This window comes from Trachurus japonicus, chromosome 5, assembly GCF_045865225.1.
Source record: "Trachurus japonicus isolate A0001 chromosome 5, Traja_1.0".
NCBI lineage: Eukaryota > Metazoa > Chordata > Actinopteri > Carangiformes > Carangidae > Trachurus > Trachurus japonicus.
In genome coordinates this window covers 29,276,886-29,295,397 of record NC_140911.1, presented here as the reverse complement: position 1 = coordinate 29,295,397, position 18,512 = coordinate 29,276,886, and the positions used below count along the sequence as shown (strand labels likewise).

General features: G+C 42.9%; 1 protein-coding gene across 1 annotated transcript; it reads right to left on the bottom strand.

Annotated features, from left to right (window-relative positions):
- Positions 1-607: 607 nt before the first annotated feature.
- On the bottom strand, positions 608-4,758 carry synprb (synaptoporin b). The gene is made up of 4 exons (XM_085777943.1): positions 4,598-4,758; positions 1,392-1,590; positions 1,071-1,262; positions 608-985 (listed from the first exon to the last, which is right to left on the bottom strand). Exons 1-4 carry the CDS (start codon positions 4,756-4,758, stop codon positions 608-610), a joined length of 930 nt encoding a protein of 309 aa, XP_085634069.1.
- Between the last annotated feature and the right edge of the window lie 13,754 nt (positions 4,759-18,512).

Here is an 18,512-nt window from a genome sequence, read left to right as displayed (position 1 = left end):
AACAAACTTAATTGTACATTATCAAATATTACACTGTTCCAGTGCAGTGGTTCCCAACCTTTTTTGGCTTGTGACCCCATTCTGACATCACAAATTTCTGGCGACGCTGCAATCACGGCCGTCAATCATAATCATAATTCATAATTTAAAAAATAGTATCATTAGTTATATATTAGTTAAAAAAAAGATTTTAATCAGTAATCTTTTTTTCAATTATTAGACATTTCAGGCGACCCCATTTGAATTCCAGGCGACCCCATGTTGGGTCCCAACCCCAAGGCCGAAAAACACCGTTCTAGTGTATTATATCTATTGTACAAATGCTGCTTGGTAATTAATGGTCTATATTACTGATTACTGACTAAAGATGGGAACTAAATATACAAGGTGCTTAAACATTACATCAAATTAAACCTTTTTTGTGCTCTTGCTTTGTCTGCACTGGCCCATCTATTCATAGGGATGAATTATAGACATTATAAACACTCTATATATCAAATAGCTTTAACTTGATATTCAGTTAATAACAAGATTAAAAATAACAGTACATTTTATTCCACTCATTGCGCAGTTACAATAGACAGCACTGTCAAACACCAAGTCAAACTCACATTTCATTGATACAAATCACTGGCCCACGAGAAGCAGCTTCATTTGCCCTGTCGTAAACTACTGGTTTACCAAGATACGTCTGTGGTAAGCTGAAGCCCACATGTGTCTGGTTGACGCTGGCCTGCCTGTGGACCTGCTGACCAGAGCCCCACTTTGACTGATTGATACTGTCCTGTCTGGACATTTGTGCATCATAACTCTCCTCTGGTTGGTCGAAGCTGCTTTCGCTGTACAGCCGCTGGCGCATTTCACTGGACCGTTTCCCAGAAGCACTCCTCGTTGGGTATCTCTGACCTGTCTTGTACCAGCCTGTTTCTTTGAAGACAAACCAAATATTTCCGACCCAGAGGACTACGTTCACAAAACCAAAAACCTGGAGACAGAAGACCGTCAGGATCATAAATAATAACTTGTTTATTTGACATGTCAGTGCTTCATCTTTTTGACTGAATACCTACCACAGATGTGTTGAGACGTGACCAGAGAGGCTCCTGGGTAGCTGTACATTTGTTCTCCTGGGCTCTGCAGGCTGAGATGAGCAGAAGCACCTCTGTCGGGTTAGTGGCTGACTTGATATCAGAGAGGCTTTTGGCCCAACAACAACCACTGGCCAGCCACATGAAGGAGAAGACGACTGTCACGAGAAAATCCTGCTCAGGACAGAAGAATAGAAAAGAGAATATCAAGAGAAACATCACACACATAATAGAAAAGTCAGACACAGTCAGCTCTAATTACAATTGAGGACAAAAAGTGCAAGGAGGTACAAACTCATTCACCACAAGTGGGCCTCTGTTGTTCTTCAGGTACTTGTTCTGGTAGAAGACATAGACAATTGTCGCCAGCAGAGAGTAGAGGAAAGCTAAAACACCCACGGTCACGAAAAACTGAGCAGCCGAGGAAAAGTCGCCATCCAAGAAAAGAATCTCTTCTCCTTTGGCCTTGCACAAGGGAGCTCTGAAATGTACTTGTTGTAATCTACAAGACAGACGAAAGAAATAAAAGGCACATTTACTCAATCTTATTTATTTATTTCTCTCTGCACCAACTGCTGCCTGCATCACCTTCTTTCCTCTGCTCCTAAACCAGCCTGCCCACCAGTACTCCCATTAAGTTGACCTGCTCTTCCTGCTTTCCATGTACATGGCCCAGCCTGCCCACTTGAAACTGCCTTAATCAGCTCAGGACAAAGGGAAAAACAGGTAGGTTGGATTATGCTACTGAAGGTTTATAGATGCATCCATGCCTGAGAAGAGTTTGGTTAATGTGTATCTGAATTATATTGAAGGGATAGTTCAACATTTTGGCACATTGGCCCATTGCCATAATCCCTATAGTTTCAGGGGTAGGTTCGTTACATTTAATTGTCGGTGCAAGCTATTTTTAGAACGGCAGAGCAGAGCCGCGAGCTGCTCAGAGCTACACTACAGAGGCTAATGGAACCAAACTCATCAAACACAATCCAACAACTCCTCTGGTGGACAAGTTGTGACCTGCACATTCACCACACGATGAGATAAATAACGGAACGTTACGAGACAGAGTTGTTTTAGAGGAAATTCATGCAAAATGTGCGTTTCCATCGCGGGCAGTTTTTCGGCAAGCAGTTTCTGCATTTGCCTCAAAAACAACTCCATCTCGTAACGTTCCGTTATTATCTCATAGCGTGGTGAATGTGCAGGTCACAACTTGTCCACAAGAGTGTTTTGGAGTTGTTGGATTGTGTATTTATGAGTTTGATGAGAGAAACCAGGAAATCCCATTAGCCTCCATAGCGTAACTCTGAGCAGCTCGCGGCTCTGCTCCGCCGTTCTAAAAACAGCTTGCACCAACAATTACAGGTAACGAACCTACTGCTATGACTATAGGGATTATGGCAATGGGCCAATTTGTCAAAATGTTGAACTATCCCTTTAATCTTTCATAGAAGAGAAAACTTAAGCAATTTGATTAACTGGATCCCATCTCATGCACTGTACTGTATGTCACATGTCCAAAGTGGACAATGCCCTTGGATACATGCTTGCCCCTACATACAGGATGCACAACAGAATGCTGACTGCAGCTCACACAACCACCAGTGTCATTATATCATAAGAATTCTCATGTTACTACACCGTATTTCTTCCATTATAGGCCTGGAGTATCTGTGAACCTCAAATGCATACATTACAGTGCAAGTAATATACCTCTGTTTGACAGCTCTATGGTCATATTTCAGTAGGAAGTCTCTTTTTTTTTTTTTTTTTTTAAGTATATTTTTTGGGCTTTTATGCCTTTATAGATAGTACAGTTGAGACAGACAGGAAATGGGGAGGCAGAGAGAGGGGGGATGACACGCAGCAAATGGCGCCCGACGCGGGACTCGAACCGGGGCCGACCGCAGCAAGGACTGTGCCTCTATACATGGGGCACCCGCTCTAACCACTACGCCACGCGACGCCCCAGGAAGTCTCTTTTTGACAACAGGATTTATTTGTTTGAGTAAGCAGTGAGGCCCAGCTTTCACTGCACTGGCCTCAGTTTGTTATCAGCACAGATACAGTAGGATTAATATAAGAAATACATTCTAACTGGCAGTTGCAACTGGTTGAAGCCGGTGGTGACACTGGCATTGTTTTTGCTTCTGATATCATTGTAATAAATGTAGCACAACTGCCAGACCTGTATTTAAAACACAGCTCAGATGCTCCATTATCCACAGTCATTATCCCATTGTGTCAGAAACTTGGTGGATGAACTGAATCTCTGAATCGAAGCCCACGCACACATACACATGTAGAAATGTAATTACATATTAGACACTTGGCCATCACTCACATCCCCTGAAGCCCTGCTGCATTACTATGCCAACCAGTTCACAATCACAGCCATATCCAAACCACACCATTAGTCATCCTAATGAAGTGGTAATTGTGACCCATTGCATTTGGATGATGCAAAGTAACAATTCAGCCTTTTATAATTCAGCCCTTACATCAAGTGGAATCACATGTTTGAAAATCTACAAGAATCTTTAAAGATTGTGGAACAATACGAGTAACAACACCTTAGTATTGTTCATTTGTACTGTGTACTGTATAACACTCTATTGAGTCAGGCTTTTGCTCAGTGTTTGTATGTTTTTTATGAGTACGGTAAGATGAGGAAAGGATAAAAATAACAACAAATAAAACGTAATGTAAAATGGGTGAATGGATTCCATATGACCACAGTGGACATTGAAACTAAATAACTTTCTATAGAAAGAAGTGTATGGTTCAACTGAAAAAGCAACAGATCTGACAAAAGAGTTTCCCCATTCTCCAGAAATAAGTGCTTGTAAGTCTGAGGTACTTGTGCAGCACACGCAGGTCTGAAATGAAACGAAACAAGACACCATTTCTGTAGCTCATCAACTTATGAATAGATGTCTTGATAGATACGCCATGTCACAGGTACATGCTGCAAAGAAAGATGTAGTGGTAAATTGCTGTAATATCACGGGAGACCACCTGAGGTTAAGTCTTGACTAAAAGGACTTCAGGTACAGTTTCTTCAAAAGATGCAGTGAAACTTTTTATATTCTTGGATGTGAAATTGGCCTAATTTTCTTCTCAGCTGTCCAGCTGCCTGATCTTAAATTGGACTGGCTTCAAGAGTTAGAATAGCTCCCCTCCACCGAGCCTGACAACATGATGAAGTAGAGCTGTGCAATTTTTAAATCTTCTTCTTCTTTCTGCCTCACGACTTTCCTGCAAAGTCGAACGGATGATTACCAGGGACATGTCCGGTTAGGTTGAAAGCATAGTTTTGGGCGTCTAATTTGATGTCAATTGTAAATACTACTACTACAAATGATTTACTATCAATCTCCCTCCCAAAAAAGATTATTATCCAACAAGATAAAATGTCAAAAGTAGAAACCAAAGGTGAGTTTTTACCAGATCTTCTCTTACACATGGGAAAGGGTGAGCATAATGTCAGAGACATACAGTTTCTTTACCTGAAGGGATAACCAAAATCAATGTTGATGCTGAGGTTACTCTGCCTCTGGTCTGCACAGTCCACTTTAACCTGGAGACGACCATTGTACCCTCCACATGTTGCAAAAGCACAGATGGCAAAAATCTGCGGAAAACAAACAAAGCAACAAAAATGAATCATTTATCACCATTAGCTGATAATTTATGCGTTTGTCAGTATCAGTTCTGTAGGTGGCTCTCTGCATAATACACAGACAGCCATAAATTACAGGACAAATGATTTATAATTGGTTTGAAAGCAAAACCTGAATAATTTAAAAGTCGGAAGACAACTGACGGAGCTGCAAACTGTGCACTGGAGGGTGGCCACAGCAGTGCAGTCAGAGGCAACACGTAGCTCTGAAGTCTCTACATAAAATCAAATTAGTGCTCACTTGCAGAACATTCAATTTAATAATGGGAGATTTACTATGTTAACCACTTAGAATATGTTTTAAACTTTAAACATGTGCCACATGTTGCATCAGCTGTGGCAGTTGATAAACCAGAGCTTTCATGCAGTCAGTAAATCATAAAATGTATGAAAAACACAGTCAAGATCATACTTATATATGCATATATTATTCATACAATATGCATCACAAATGCAACAAGGCAGATCCATTCATACCACAGTGACTACCGGTAAATACATCTGGGGGGAAAAAAATAATGAGGCTAGAGAAATGAAACTCACCGGAGCAAATATGACCATACACATTTAAAAATCACAGAGCTCAAGTCCAGGTCCACACAGGATCAACAGCTTTTGTCTCCTGGTTGAAATGCTGCTGATGGAGACAGGAGAGGGAACTCTTTCTGCAGAGGGAGGGAGGGAGGGCAGACAGGAGGTATCTCCCCTTAGGAGGAGTCTGACTCTTCATTTCCTGGAAACATTAATGAATACCTAAAGCAGGTAAAACGCTGGATTTACATGGATGTAAATAGCAGCTATAATTCTCTGTATGTCAACACAGTTGTCATTCTAAGACCATAACAACACTGATCTCAATATGTGATCCTGTATGTAAGGCTACATTATAGAAACATGGAACAAGTGTAAGTATTTTGGGCTGAATTTTCAACATATTAATTATTTCCCCAACTCAACACTTCAGTGGTGGCTGATCTTTGAACTTGTGTTGCATGCACTGTATTGTGACGTTTTAGGTCTGATCTGAGTGGGTGCATTTAGATATTTTACTTTGGGGTCATACTGTAATCACAGAATAATGAGAAACTGGCTGCCTAAGATTTGATTTGTAGTGGACTGGAAACACAAGAAGGTCAATAGAGAAACTGTTTAGCACAAATAAATCACCTCTCTGTTTCCCCGAACTCATAAATGGTCTTATTGGTGTGTGTTATATAAGGTTATCAATTTTATTTATTTGAATAGACATTTCCTCCCGGAAAAATATGTTGCCATGGTAACTAAAGAGTAACCCAAGATGCCCCTCTACTCTAATACAATAAAACCTACAACATTAAGTTAACTTAAAGCAGAAGTAAGTGGTCGTTTTCGCTAATGCTGCGTTCCAGGCAGGCTTTTGAAATCGTAAATTACAGCTTCAAGTCACAACTTACGACTTTGTAGCGTTCCAGGCAACCCACTCGTGTTTTTCCGACCTGTTTTACCGGTGAAAGTCACTATAACGGCCACTCGTAACTTCTGACCCGTGAACTCGTACCAGATCGAACTGGTGCGACTTCACGGTCGGAAAAATACGAGTTTCCTTGAACGCACCATAACAGTCCTCGTCCCTACGTCGCCACATTCACGGCGTCCCTTGGCTGCACACACAGCCCTGCATGCCGTTCTCTCTCCTCATTGGATAAAAACTGTAGGATACGATAAATGTTTTCTCCTCGGCTCAGAGCAGAGCAGAGTGACTGACAGACCCGTGTTTCGGTCCAAACACTCTATGTAAGTGATTGCTGTCGGAAGATATAACTATTTAAGACTTATATTAACACAAATATATCACTTACGTCTGCTTTAATTACAATTGAACATGATAAGTATTGTGAATAAGTCCGGTGGCTGGTAGGGATGTTACACAAATGGGAAAGTCATAACTTTCTGGTTCCAAAGACCTGCTGTAATTTGACTGCGGCTCTTATGAATAGCATTCAGAGATCTATTGAATATGTGGATTTTTACAGTCCTGTCATTGACAACAGGTATTTGTAATATTTTATGTATTTTAAGTGCACATATGTTAAAGACAGGAAGTAGTTCTGGCACTGTAGGTGCAAAGATTCTGTCAGTGGTCAAGTCAAAAATGTAATCACAGGACTCCAAATAATGCAGAATACAGTATGTAAGGTCATAATCACTGACAGATATTTCAATTACATTTTTTATTGTTTAATGATCTGTTGATGATGAAGCCATTTGCACTGACAAGGATTCTGCTGACCTCTTTTGGCCACAAATATCTATTACACATTTAGTCCTAAAAATGAAATAACTTGGTCACACAATAAGAGTTACTGTAATTGTTTTGTTTTTTTCCCCACAAAATAGAAGTATTAAAAAATCTAAACAAGTTATTTTTTGTTTGTTTGTTTTGTAAAGGTAAGGTGGGAGAATTCAGATTGAATCCATTCACAAGTTAAAGTGATTAAGATCAACATTTCCTACAAATGTTTTTTTTTTATTTTTTTTTTATGTATTTAAAAAAAAAATTTTTTAGAAAATTGAACGGGAGCTATAGTTGTAGTTTTAACTCCAGCATGCTATAAGCATCTTACCTGAAAACAACATCACAGTACTGAATGATAAATGACACTTTTATAAAGCGCTTCTTTAATCTACGACCACTTCACACCTTCACCTATTCACACACACATTCATGCAGCGCTTCTGTACCCACCTCCAGTGCGTTTTCAACCAACCATTTGCACACACATTCATATACAGATTACACATTAACCCTCTGGTTAGTGGACAACCTGCTCTACCCCCTGAGCCACAGCCACCCAAATAAATGTAGATAATTAATGAAGCACTCTTTAGTACAAATATACCCAAATATACTGTAAGAGGCAGCCTTGTGGACTGGATCACTAAACAGGAGATTTCAGTGTGATAACTTGCTGCTGATTGGATTCTAAAGAGGCCATAGATGGGAATCTAGTTTAAAGAGCTACTTTATACACATCTCTCATAGTACAAAATACACAAAGGGTGCTGGTTGCACTGGATAAAAGGAGATGCACTCAGTACTCCAGTTTCAGTTCTACTGTACTGTATAACCTCAGCAAACACAGAAACTGGTTCTATCACCACCCTGCTGCACCTCACTGGAATGTATTTTATTTCAATGGATATACAGTAAGGCCAGAGTTTGTTGACCACTCAGTTGTGGTCAACCATGACTGAACAAATGTTGTGTTAATCTAATGATTTGCACAGGATTTAATAGTTTTTACCCAAGAGCCGTTGCTCCTAAGTGAAATGTGCAATATGTATGGTGTGTGTATGTGTGTGGGATATTTTTTTTTTTTTTAGAGTTTTTTAATGTATTGTCTGTTGCTGCTGTATTTATACTTTTGCACCGGGGATTGCGACTAATTTCGTTGTGCTTGCACAATGACAACAATAAAGTCTGTCTATCTATCTATCTATCTATCTATCTATCTATCTATCTATCTATCTATCTATCTATCTATCTATCTATCTATCTATCTATCTATCTATCTATCTATCTATCTGTAGCCCTGTGGCTATTAATTTCATTCATTCATATACAGATATTAAAATGTTTGTGTTGGTAATACTTAATAGTTCATGAAGTGTATGTTAAAATTGTTGGATTATAAAATGTTAAACAGCCATGTTATATACAGTCACAAGTCAGAGATAAAAGAGTGGTGTTATCTTAAAAATCATTCATGGGTAATGTCAGCGCAAGGAGACCTCGATTGTTGTGGGGTAGTGAAGCATCTTTTATTTTATTCTCCCATCTTTGTATGTCTGTAGAGCCAATCCTGTCCTCACCTTGCTCAGGTAGGAGGGACTTAGCGTCACCTACGTGCCGCAGCAAAGTTAGCGGTAGCAGAGCCTGCTTTTATCGGCGTCCAGTTGGATAGCTGTAAACTTGTAAAAGTAAAAACACTCCTAACTTCCAAGACTGACGGAGAGTCGTCCTGTGGTCGATGTGTGTGAACTCTGTGAATCTGCCAGAGGTAAATTCATGTGTTTTAATGTGCTCGGTGCTGTTGTTTATTTGTAACGTGTATAAAATGAGCTGAATCGCTAATCGCCGATAGCTTTTAGCTTAGCCTCCTCATAGGCCTTCACACTGTTTATTCTGCATTGTAGTTAGCAATTGCTAATTTGTGTGATACGTTCTGTGGGTTTTTCGCCATGAATAGGCCTATAGCTTATTTGGGCGATTCCACCAAAAGAGTGCCATTTCTGTCCCCAGCATATTAAATGTATAAAAACATGTAATAATATAATATAAATTGCATTTAATTAATAAACAAAGCACCATACACATGAATCACTGTAGAAATTAAAGATATATAATTTTTAATTACTATAAAAAGGCTTTCAAAGCACTGAAACTAGCCTTTGTTGCATGTCCCCAGAGCCAAACGCTATAGTTTACCACAATGCATTATGAATAAAATCCTTCTAAAATCAATTTTTTTTTGCATATTAGTGTGACTTTATATTATATCTACACTTATATAACATTTTTTAAATTAAAACCTAATTATATTTTGGTTAAAATTCACATTTTAGTCCCGTCCCCAGGTTTTCACTCAGTGCTGTTACCCAACACATTCTACACTCTAAAAGTTTTGGAACATTCCACCAGTGACATGTTCTGCTGGAAGTGACATCATTTAGGTCTTTTGAAAGTCATGGGAAGACCAAAATTAAATTCTGTAATTTATTTTTCCTGAAATTGAATGATATTGTAGCTATGTCAGGGTCCGTCACTCTTAAAACTCATTCCTGTTACCTAAATTATCTCTAGACAGTGTTTGTTGATATCAAAAGTAAAATATTCAGTTAAATCCTAAGAATGTGCTCTGTGTGCTCAGGCTATTAGTATAGATGCTATTTGGCTAGATTTCACACAATTGCTGATTTTATGCTAAAAACTCATTGCTGTTACCCTCATTGCTGTTACTTTTTCTTCAAAAATGCAATGATAAAAGAAGCAATAAATTAAATAAAGTAGCCTGAGATTGACCAGTACTCATTTTGAATGAGTAAATGTGTATATTAAAAAATTCTATACTGAAATGGAATGAAAAATGAAGTTTAATTTTTAAGAGTTACAATGAGCAAATGGCACTCTTTTGGCGGAATGACCCATTTACTAAGAGGAATTGTGTGATTCAGGACCGGACATTTGCCATAAGAGGGAGAGAGTGAGGACCGGGAGAGCCCTGGACCGTGGAGAGAGACTGTAGCTGCTGTACTTGAGCGTGGTTTCTCCGCACCGTGTTGCTGCACGCTCCGTCCCCTTGCCTCTGAAACTGCACCTTGCCTTTGCCCCTTTTCCCCCCATCTCCATCTCTGACTGTGAGGATTCGTGAGTACACTAACACATTGCACGTGCTTTTTTGTTTGTGCTGGTTAAAACCCAGTGAAGTGGCCATTCGTTTCCGGCCTCCACGCTCACAAGCATCGAACGGGCCTGCAACGTTTTTTATTTTCATTTACATTTAATAGCCCTGTGTGAATGTGTGTGTGAGTGTGGGCTGTGGACATTTGAATTGACCTGGTCACTTTGTTTTTACATTCTCTCAGTGGGTTTAACCGTGGTCATTTGCGTCTCAAACTTTCCAGTGCATTATATGAGAGTTTTGAATACTGTTATAACTGCATACTTAAAGGTCAACAGTGAACTGGTTACATATTTTCTAAATCCAATTCGTAACATTGTAATAAATATTTTTGTTGTTTCAACTAAATCCTGTGTTGTAATTATAAGGGTAATACTGTTTGGATAAATATAAATGAGGTTAAAGTGAACTTTTATTATTTAAAGGGGAAGTACCAAATTTTGTGTTTACTTCTTAAAGCAGATATCAGTGGAATGTTTTTGTTAATATAAGTCCTAAATAGTCCTATTTTCCGTCAGCAATCACTTACATGAAGTATTTCAGCCTAAACACGAGTCTCTCCGTCACTCTGCTCTGCTGTAACCCGAGGAGAAAATTTTCCTTGTGGGATACAAGTGTTATCCAATGAGGGGAGAGAACGGCATGAAGGGCTGTGTGTGCAGCCAAGGGATGCGCGTGAATGTGGTGACGTAGCACGAGGACCAATTGATGCCTGACAAGGGCGGGGGCTGCTAACTCATGGTGCGTTCAAGGAAACTCGTACTTTGTGTTTTTCCTTCCTGTGAAGTCATACCAGTTCGATCTGGTACGAGTTCACGGGTCGGAAGTTACGAGTGGCCGTTATAGTGACTTTCACAGACAACAGGACGGTAAAAACACGAGCTACGGGTTACCTGGAACGCTACCAAGTCGTAGTTGTGACTTGAAGCTGTAACTTACGGTTTCAAAAGCCTGCCTTGAACACAGCATTAGCCGAAACGGCCGTGCCGCTGTTATCTGCTTTAAAAGTTATTGGAGGCACCGCCAAGTTATTTTATTTCACTATCACAGTTATCACAGGTAGCGCCATCTTTAGACGAACTCAGGCCCCGTCCCACTGTACTACAACACCCCAATTAGTCAGTATTTCCTAGCTACATGGGACTGGGGTTACATAAATGGAGGCACCGCTGGGATTAGTTCACTGTATGGCCAACAAAATTTAAGTAGTGAAGATCAAACTCACATACAATAATGACTCACTCACCCAACCCCGAGCTACTAGCTGAGCTACTGAAATGGTGTGATGATGTAAAAGTAGATCCAGCCAATGCTTTGATACTGAGTAATGTACCTACAGAGGCAGTTGTAGCTGATATAACAGAGTCACTGGAAGCTGTAAAAGCCCTCGGCCGAGTTCGCTATAAAGCTAAAATATCAGTCTCACAGCTACAGCAAGACATGATACTCTGTGAGTGCCAAAACCCAGTTGACCCTAAAACAGTTCCCCCTGAGATCTACCCCCTTAATGGTGGGACCCCATGGAAAGTGACCCTTCTCACACGTGCCACCGCCCAGCCGGATGACTTCACCCTGAAGTTGCTGAAGTTGCTGCAAAGTGAAGGTAAATCACTGAATGATCTCCAACCCTTATTTGAGCAAAGCACACCCACTCAGTCAGACCCAACTTCCATCATTCGTGCTGTGGGAGAGTTGCTGGAAAAAACAATGCGACCCCCACCAGAAAACAACGCTTTCCGCAGGTTACGTGTGTTTTCAGGAGTGATGCCCACACCTGCAGGAGAGGAGACCCTGGAAAACTGGCTTGAGCAGGCACAGGTAATGCTGGATGAGTGTGACGGTTCTGTAAAAGAGAAAAAGAAGAGGATTGTTGAGAGTGTAAAAGGTCCAGCATTTGAGATAATCCAGGCTGTGCGATACAATGATGCAGATGCGCGTCCAGAAGATTATTTAGCAGCCTTGGAAAATGCATTTGGGATCACCAAGTCTGGTGAAGATTTTTATTTTGCGTTCAGATCCATGCAACAAAAGTCAGGTGAGAGGCTATCAGATTATCTAAGGAGATTAGAAAAGGCGTTGTCAAAAGCTGTTCAGAAAGGAGGCCTTCCTCCTACGTCCAGAGACCGTGCACGGGCAGAGCAGCTATTGAGAGGTGCAGCATCAGAATCAGACATCCTGCTACTCCAGTTGCGTCTTCAAGAGAGGTTGAGGAACCCTCCCTCTTTCATGGAGTTACTGAGCGAGATCAGAGTAGAGGAAGATCAGAAGGTTACTAGACAAAATCTCACCACAAGCGCGCACACAGTACGTGCAGCAGAGGACAGTACAGCCCATTCTGCTGAAGTAGATGTTCTTAAGAGCCAAGTAAAAGCTTTAGAAGCTAAAGTACAGCAGCTATCAGTCAAAGAGAAACCCTCAGTGTTACATGTTGATCCTGAAGTGCAGTCACTGAAGGAACAAGTGGCTAGTTTGCAGCTGTTAAATCAGCTCAGAGAGCAATCAGCCATGCAAGAGACCCCCAGAGAAAGGGACCCCCATAGGTTTAGAGCAAAGCAGCCCTTTAAACCTAGGAAAAGCAGTAACACTACCGATGGCCAGAGTGTATTTTGTTACCGCTGTGGAGAGGATGGCCACATCACCAAAAACTGCAGTGGCCCTGACAACCCCTCCAAAGTGATAAGCAAGCTAATCAGAAACAACCAAAAGCTCAGACAAAACCAAAAGTGTCCCCCAACCAATTCCCCAGGGCAAACAGGACATGTAGGCCAACTCAACAGCAGTTCCCTAGGGCTCAGCACGCCAGCAGACATCCCTAAAGGTTTAGTAGGTGAGTCTAGCATTGGGAAAGTCATAATTGAAGGACACATATGTGACGCTTTAATGGATGGTGGCTCTAATGTGTCAATTGTTTTTGAAGACTACTACAACAAGCATTTGTCCCATCTACCGCTTCACTCCATCTCAAGCCTGGAGCTATGGGGCCTAAGTCAGGCTAGTTACCCATATAAAGGCTACATTGCAGCTGAGATACAGTTTCTCGAAGATGTTGATCAGTGTGAGCCTAAGGTGGTGCTTGTTTTAGTCTGCCCAGAAGGTAATGGCCCTGAAAAGCTGCCACTCATCGTTGGCACCAATGCCCGAGCATTCAGTCATGCCCCGCAGTCCAGTGAGGTTCATGGTGACCCCAAGCTAGCTCGAACCATGCGTGTAGCTACACAGCTACCTACCCAGTCTAAGTCACACCTCCCTCGTAGTGATCGTCTGGCTGTAGTTAAGTGGAGTGGACCTGGACCTCTTACTGTACCTCCTGGTAGTGAGCGTTCAGCTATTTGTAAAGTGTTATGTAATGAGAAAATCGAAGATAGCATCCTCGTGGTAGAGACTCCTTCCAACGGAGCACTTCCAGCTGGAGTGTTAATGCCCCCCTGCGTCCTACTCTCCGCAGAGATGGATTGCAACAGATTTTCAGTGTTGTTGAAAAACGAGTCTGCCAAACCAAAAGCCATCCCCAAAGGCACAGTGATCGCTTATGTGCACAAAGCAGAAGTTGTCACCCAGCTGCAGCAGGTAGAGACCCCATCTAGCACACTTGACCCTGCTATCTTTAATTTTGGTGACTCTCCCATTCCAGAGAACTGGAGAAACCGACTGGCTCAAAAATTGGCTGATCGGCCTGAGGTTTTCTCCTTGTCCGAGTGGGATGTGGGTTTGGCGAAAGGAGTGGAGCATTGTATTAGGCTGAAAGACCCTAGCCCCTTTCGAGAGAGAGTCAGGCGTCTTGCTCCAGCAGAAATCGATGATGTCCGCAAACATCTACAGGAGCTCCTTGCTGCAGGGATTATCAAAGAATCACGCAGCCCGTACGCTTCTCCCATAGTGATAGCTAGGAAGAAGAATGGTAAGATAAGGATGTGCATTGATTATCGCACCCTTAATCTGAAGACCATACCTGACCAATACACCCTTCCTCGGATCGATGATGCTTTGGCCAGCCTCACGGGAAGCCGTTGGTTTTCTGTGCTTGATCTTCGCTCTGGCTATTATCAAATCGCAATGTCCGAGGAGGACAAGGAAAAAACAGCGTTCATATGCCCGCTTGGGTTTTACCAGTTTGAGCGGATGCCCCAGGGCATCACCGGGGCCCCTGCCACGTTCCAGCGATTGATGGAAAAGGCAGTGGGAGATATGAACCTGCTTCAGTGTCTCGTTTACCTCGACGACCTCATCGTGTTTGGTCGCACCCTGGAAGAACACGAAGAACGTCTTCTGCGCGTACTTGACCGACTGGCAGAGGTCGGCTTGAAACTTTCACTGGACAAGTGCCAGTTTTGCCAGCCGGAAGTAAAGTACGTGGGACATATAGTGTCCGCAGCCGGTATTGCAACCGACCCCGACAAAATCAAGGCTGTAGCCCAGTGGCAGCCACCTACCCACTTGAAGTCGCTGCAGTCATTTCTGGGGTTCTGCGGTTATTATCGCAAGTTCATCAAGAACTATTCAGCCATAGTTCGCCCTCTTACTGACTTAACGAAGGGATACCCTCCTGTAAGGAAGGGGAAGAACCCTGCCAAATCCGATTTTAATGACTATTTTCGACCATCTGAGCCCTTTGGCGAGCGATGGACCCCAGCCTGTGCTGATGCTTTTCGCCAAATCATCCAATGTCTTACCAGTGCTCCAGTGTTGGCTTTTGCCGATGCAACAAAGCCTTACATCCTACATGTGGATGCCAGCATGGACGGGCTTGGGGCGGTCCTCAATCAAGAATACCCTGAAGGGTTGCGACCTGTGGCATTTGCTAGCCGTAAGCTATGCCAAGCAGAGAAAAACTACCCTATCCACCAACTTGAATTTCTGGCTTTGAAGTGGGCCGTGGTGGATAAGTTCCACGATTACCTCTATGGTGCCAGATTCACGGTGAGAACCGACAACAACCCGCTCACCTATGTTCTCACCACGGCGAAGTTGAACGCTACTGGCCATAGGTGGTTGGCTAACTTAACTACCTACGACTTTGACATTAAGTATAAGCCTGGCAGAGAAAATGTGGATGCCGACTGGTTGTCCCGGAACGCCATGGAAGAGGACGACGGATGGAGACACATCCCTCAATCAGGTGTTAAGGCTCTCTGTCGCCCCTTTAGTGTCACTCAATCATCTAAACTGCCCAACCGTCTCATAGACCAATTGGGAGTTCCCCCAACTGTCATTCCCCCTGCTTATGCTTTATCCACTCAGCTCGGGGTGAGTTCTTTGGAACAGCTAAGCAAAGAGGAGCTGCGCAAGGCGCAAGACGGAGACCCAGACATCGGTGTCGCCAAACAAGCTGTACAAAGTGGAGTCTGGCCCCCGACCTCCCAAAGCCACCCTCCAGATGTTGCTTTGCTGCAACGAGAAAGCAGCAGGCTTCTGATAAAGTCGGGCCTGTTGTACAGGAAAACCACCAGACCGGTGAGCGGCCAAATTTTCCAACTAGTCCTCCCCAGTACACACCGTCTTAGAGTGCTTAAGTCTGTTCATGATGATTCTGGCCATCTGGGAGTTGACCGCATCACTGACCTGGTGAAAGATCGATTTTATTGGCCCAAAATGGCCTCTGACATTTCCCAGTACATCAAAAACTGTGGCCGGTGTGTTGCTCGTAAAACGTTACCTCACAGGGCCGCACCTTTGAAACAGATAACCAGCAGTGGTCCCCTCGACTTGGTGTGTATAGACTTTATGTCTATAGAGCCTGATTCAAAGGGTATGACCAACGTTCTTGTGGTAACAGACCACTTTACCCGATATGCACAGGCTTATGTGACAAAAGATCAAAGAGCAACCACCGTCGCCAAGGTGCTGGTCGAGAGATTTTTCGTGCATTATGGCCTGCCGTCCAGAATTCATTCTGACCAAGGACGTGACTTTGAGAGCCGTCTCATCAAAGAGCTCTTGGGAATGTTAGGCATCAAAAAATCCAGAACGAGTCCATATCACCCCCAAGGTGACCCGCAGCCAGAGCGTTTCAACCGAACGCTCTTGTCTATGCTCGGTACTCTCCAACCCAGTCAAAAACAAAAATGGAGCCAGTATGTCAGTTCGCTCGTCCACGCCTACAACTGTACCCGTAACGATGCAACGGGTTACTCTCCATACTGCTTGATGTTTGGGCGTGAGGCTCGTCTGCCCATTGATCTGTGTTTTGGAACTTCTCCTGATGGAGACGACTGTAGTGACTACTTACAGTATGTTGACAAGCTGAAAAGTGACCTGAAAAGGGCATACGAGTTAGCAGTGACAGTTGCTAATAAGTCACATGACAAAAACAAGAGGCATTATGACAACAGAGTGAGAGACCAAGTGTTGGAGAAAGGGGATCGCGTGCTCGTCCGAGCTTTGGGCTTGCCTGGAAAGCACAAGCTTGGCGACAAATGGCGTTCTGACCCTTACGTTGTTGTCGAAAAATTACCAGACTTACCTGTGTACAGAGTAAAACCTGAAAAGGGAAGAGGCATGGTCAAGACCCTGCATAGGGACCACCTTTTACCCATAGGGTATCTGGTCAGGTTTCCCTCAGATTTGGAGGTGGAGCGGCCACCACAGAGGCCGGTGACACGATTACATCAAAATCAACAGTCAATTGAAAATCCAAATCAGGAAGAACCCTCGGAAGACGAGGAAGAACATTGGAACCTACCTGCTGACCGGAGGGAGGACATCTTACTGGCCCTTGATCTGCTGGCGGATCACCTGAGCGGAGATGTTCCCCTGGAAAATGCACTAACTCAGCATAACATTGTTGAAGAGGACATTGATGTGGATACTGAGGAGGATGTGGATGAAATCTCGGAAGGACAAGATACAGAGCAAATTCAGCAACTGCCAAAGGACACTGTGGTGCACACAGGTCTAGAAGGGGGAGAGCTCCCCTCTACTAGTCAGTCCCAAAGTAGTGCCGAGTCTGGTTGTAACCGTCCCGCCCGAAGACAAGTGAAACCCGTCGTGCGGTTAAGCTATGATAGACCTGGCCATTCCACCAATGAACCTATTGTAGTTGTACATAGGGGATTGAGAATCACTATTAAAAGAGACTCCCCAGTGCTTTATCAAAGTTGGGATAATGTATAATGACAAAAACACCTATTTTATGACCCTAGTCTGTAGCATACATGCCAGACATTGATATTGACATACCGGACGTGACAGATGTAAAACTAGTGTGATGAGGACATCAACACCCTTTAGAAAGGGGAGATTGTAGCCCTGTGGCTATTAATTTCATTCATTCATATACAGATATTAAAATGTTTGTGTTGGTAATACTTAATAGTTCATGAAGTGTATGTTAAAATTGTTGGATTATAAAATGTTAAACAGCCATGTTATATACAGTCACAAGTCAGAGATAAAAGAGTGGTGTTATCTTAAAAATCATTCATGGGTAATGTCAGCACAAGGAGACCTCGATTGTTGTGGGGTAGTGAAGCATCTTTTATTTTATTCTCCCATCTTTGTATGTCTGTAGAGCCAATCCTGTCCTCACCTTGCTCAGGTAGGAGGGACATAGCGTCACCTACGTGCCGCAGCAAAGTTAGCGGTAGCAGAGCCTGCTTTTATCGGCGTCCAGTTGGATAGCTGTAAACTTGTAAAAGTAAAAACACTCCTAACTTCCAAGACTGACGGAGAGTCGTCCTGTGGTCGATGTGTGTGAACTCTGTGAATCTGCCAGAGGTAAATTCATGTGTTTTAATGTGCTCGGTGCTGTTGTTTATTTGTAACGTGTATAAAATGAGCTGAATCGCTAATCGCCGATAGCTTTTAGCTTAGCCTCCTCATAGGCCTTCACACTGTTTATTCTGCATTGTAGTTAGCAATTGCTAATTTGTGTGATACGTTCTGTGGGTTTTTCGCCATGAATAGGCCTATAGCTTATTTACTAAGAGGAATTGTGTGATTCAGGACCGGACATTTGCCATAAGAGGGAGAGAGTGAGGACCGGGAGAGCCCTGGACCGTGGAGAGAGACTGTAGCTGCTGTACTTGAGCGTGGTTTCTCCGCACCGTGTTGCTGCACGCTCCGTCCCCTTGCCGCTGAAACTGCACCTTGCCTTTGCCCCTTTTCCCCCCATCTCCATCTCTGACTGTGAGGATTCGTGAGTACACTAACACATTGCACGTGCTTTTTTGTTTGTGCTGGTTAAAACCCAGTGAAGTGGCCATTCGTTTCCGGCCTCCACGCTCACAAGCATCGAACGGGCCTGCAACGTTTTTTATTTTCATTTACATTTAATAGCCCTGTGTGAATGTGTGTGTGAGTGTG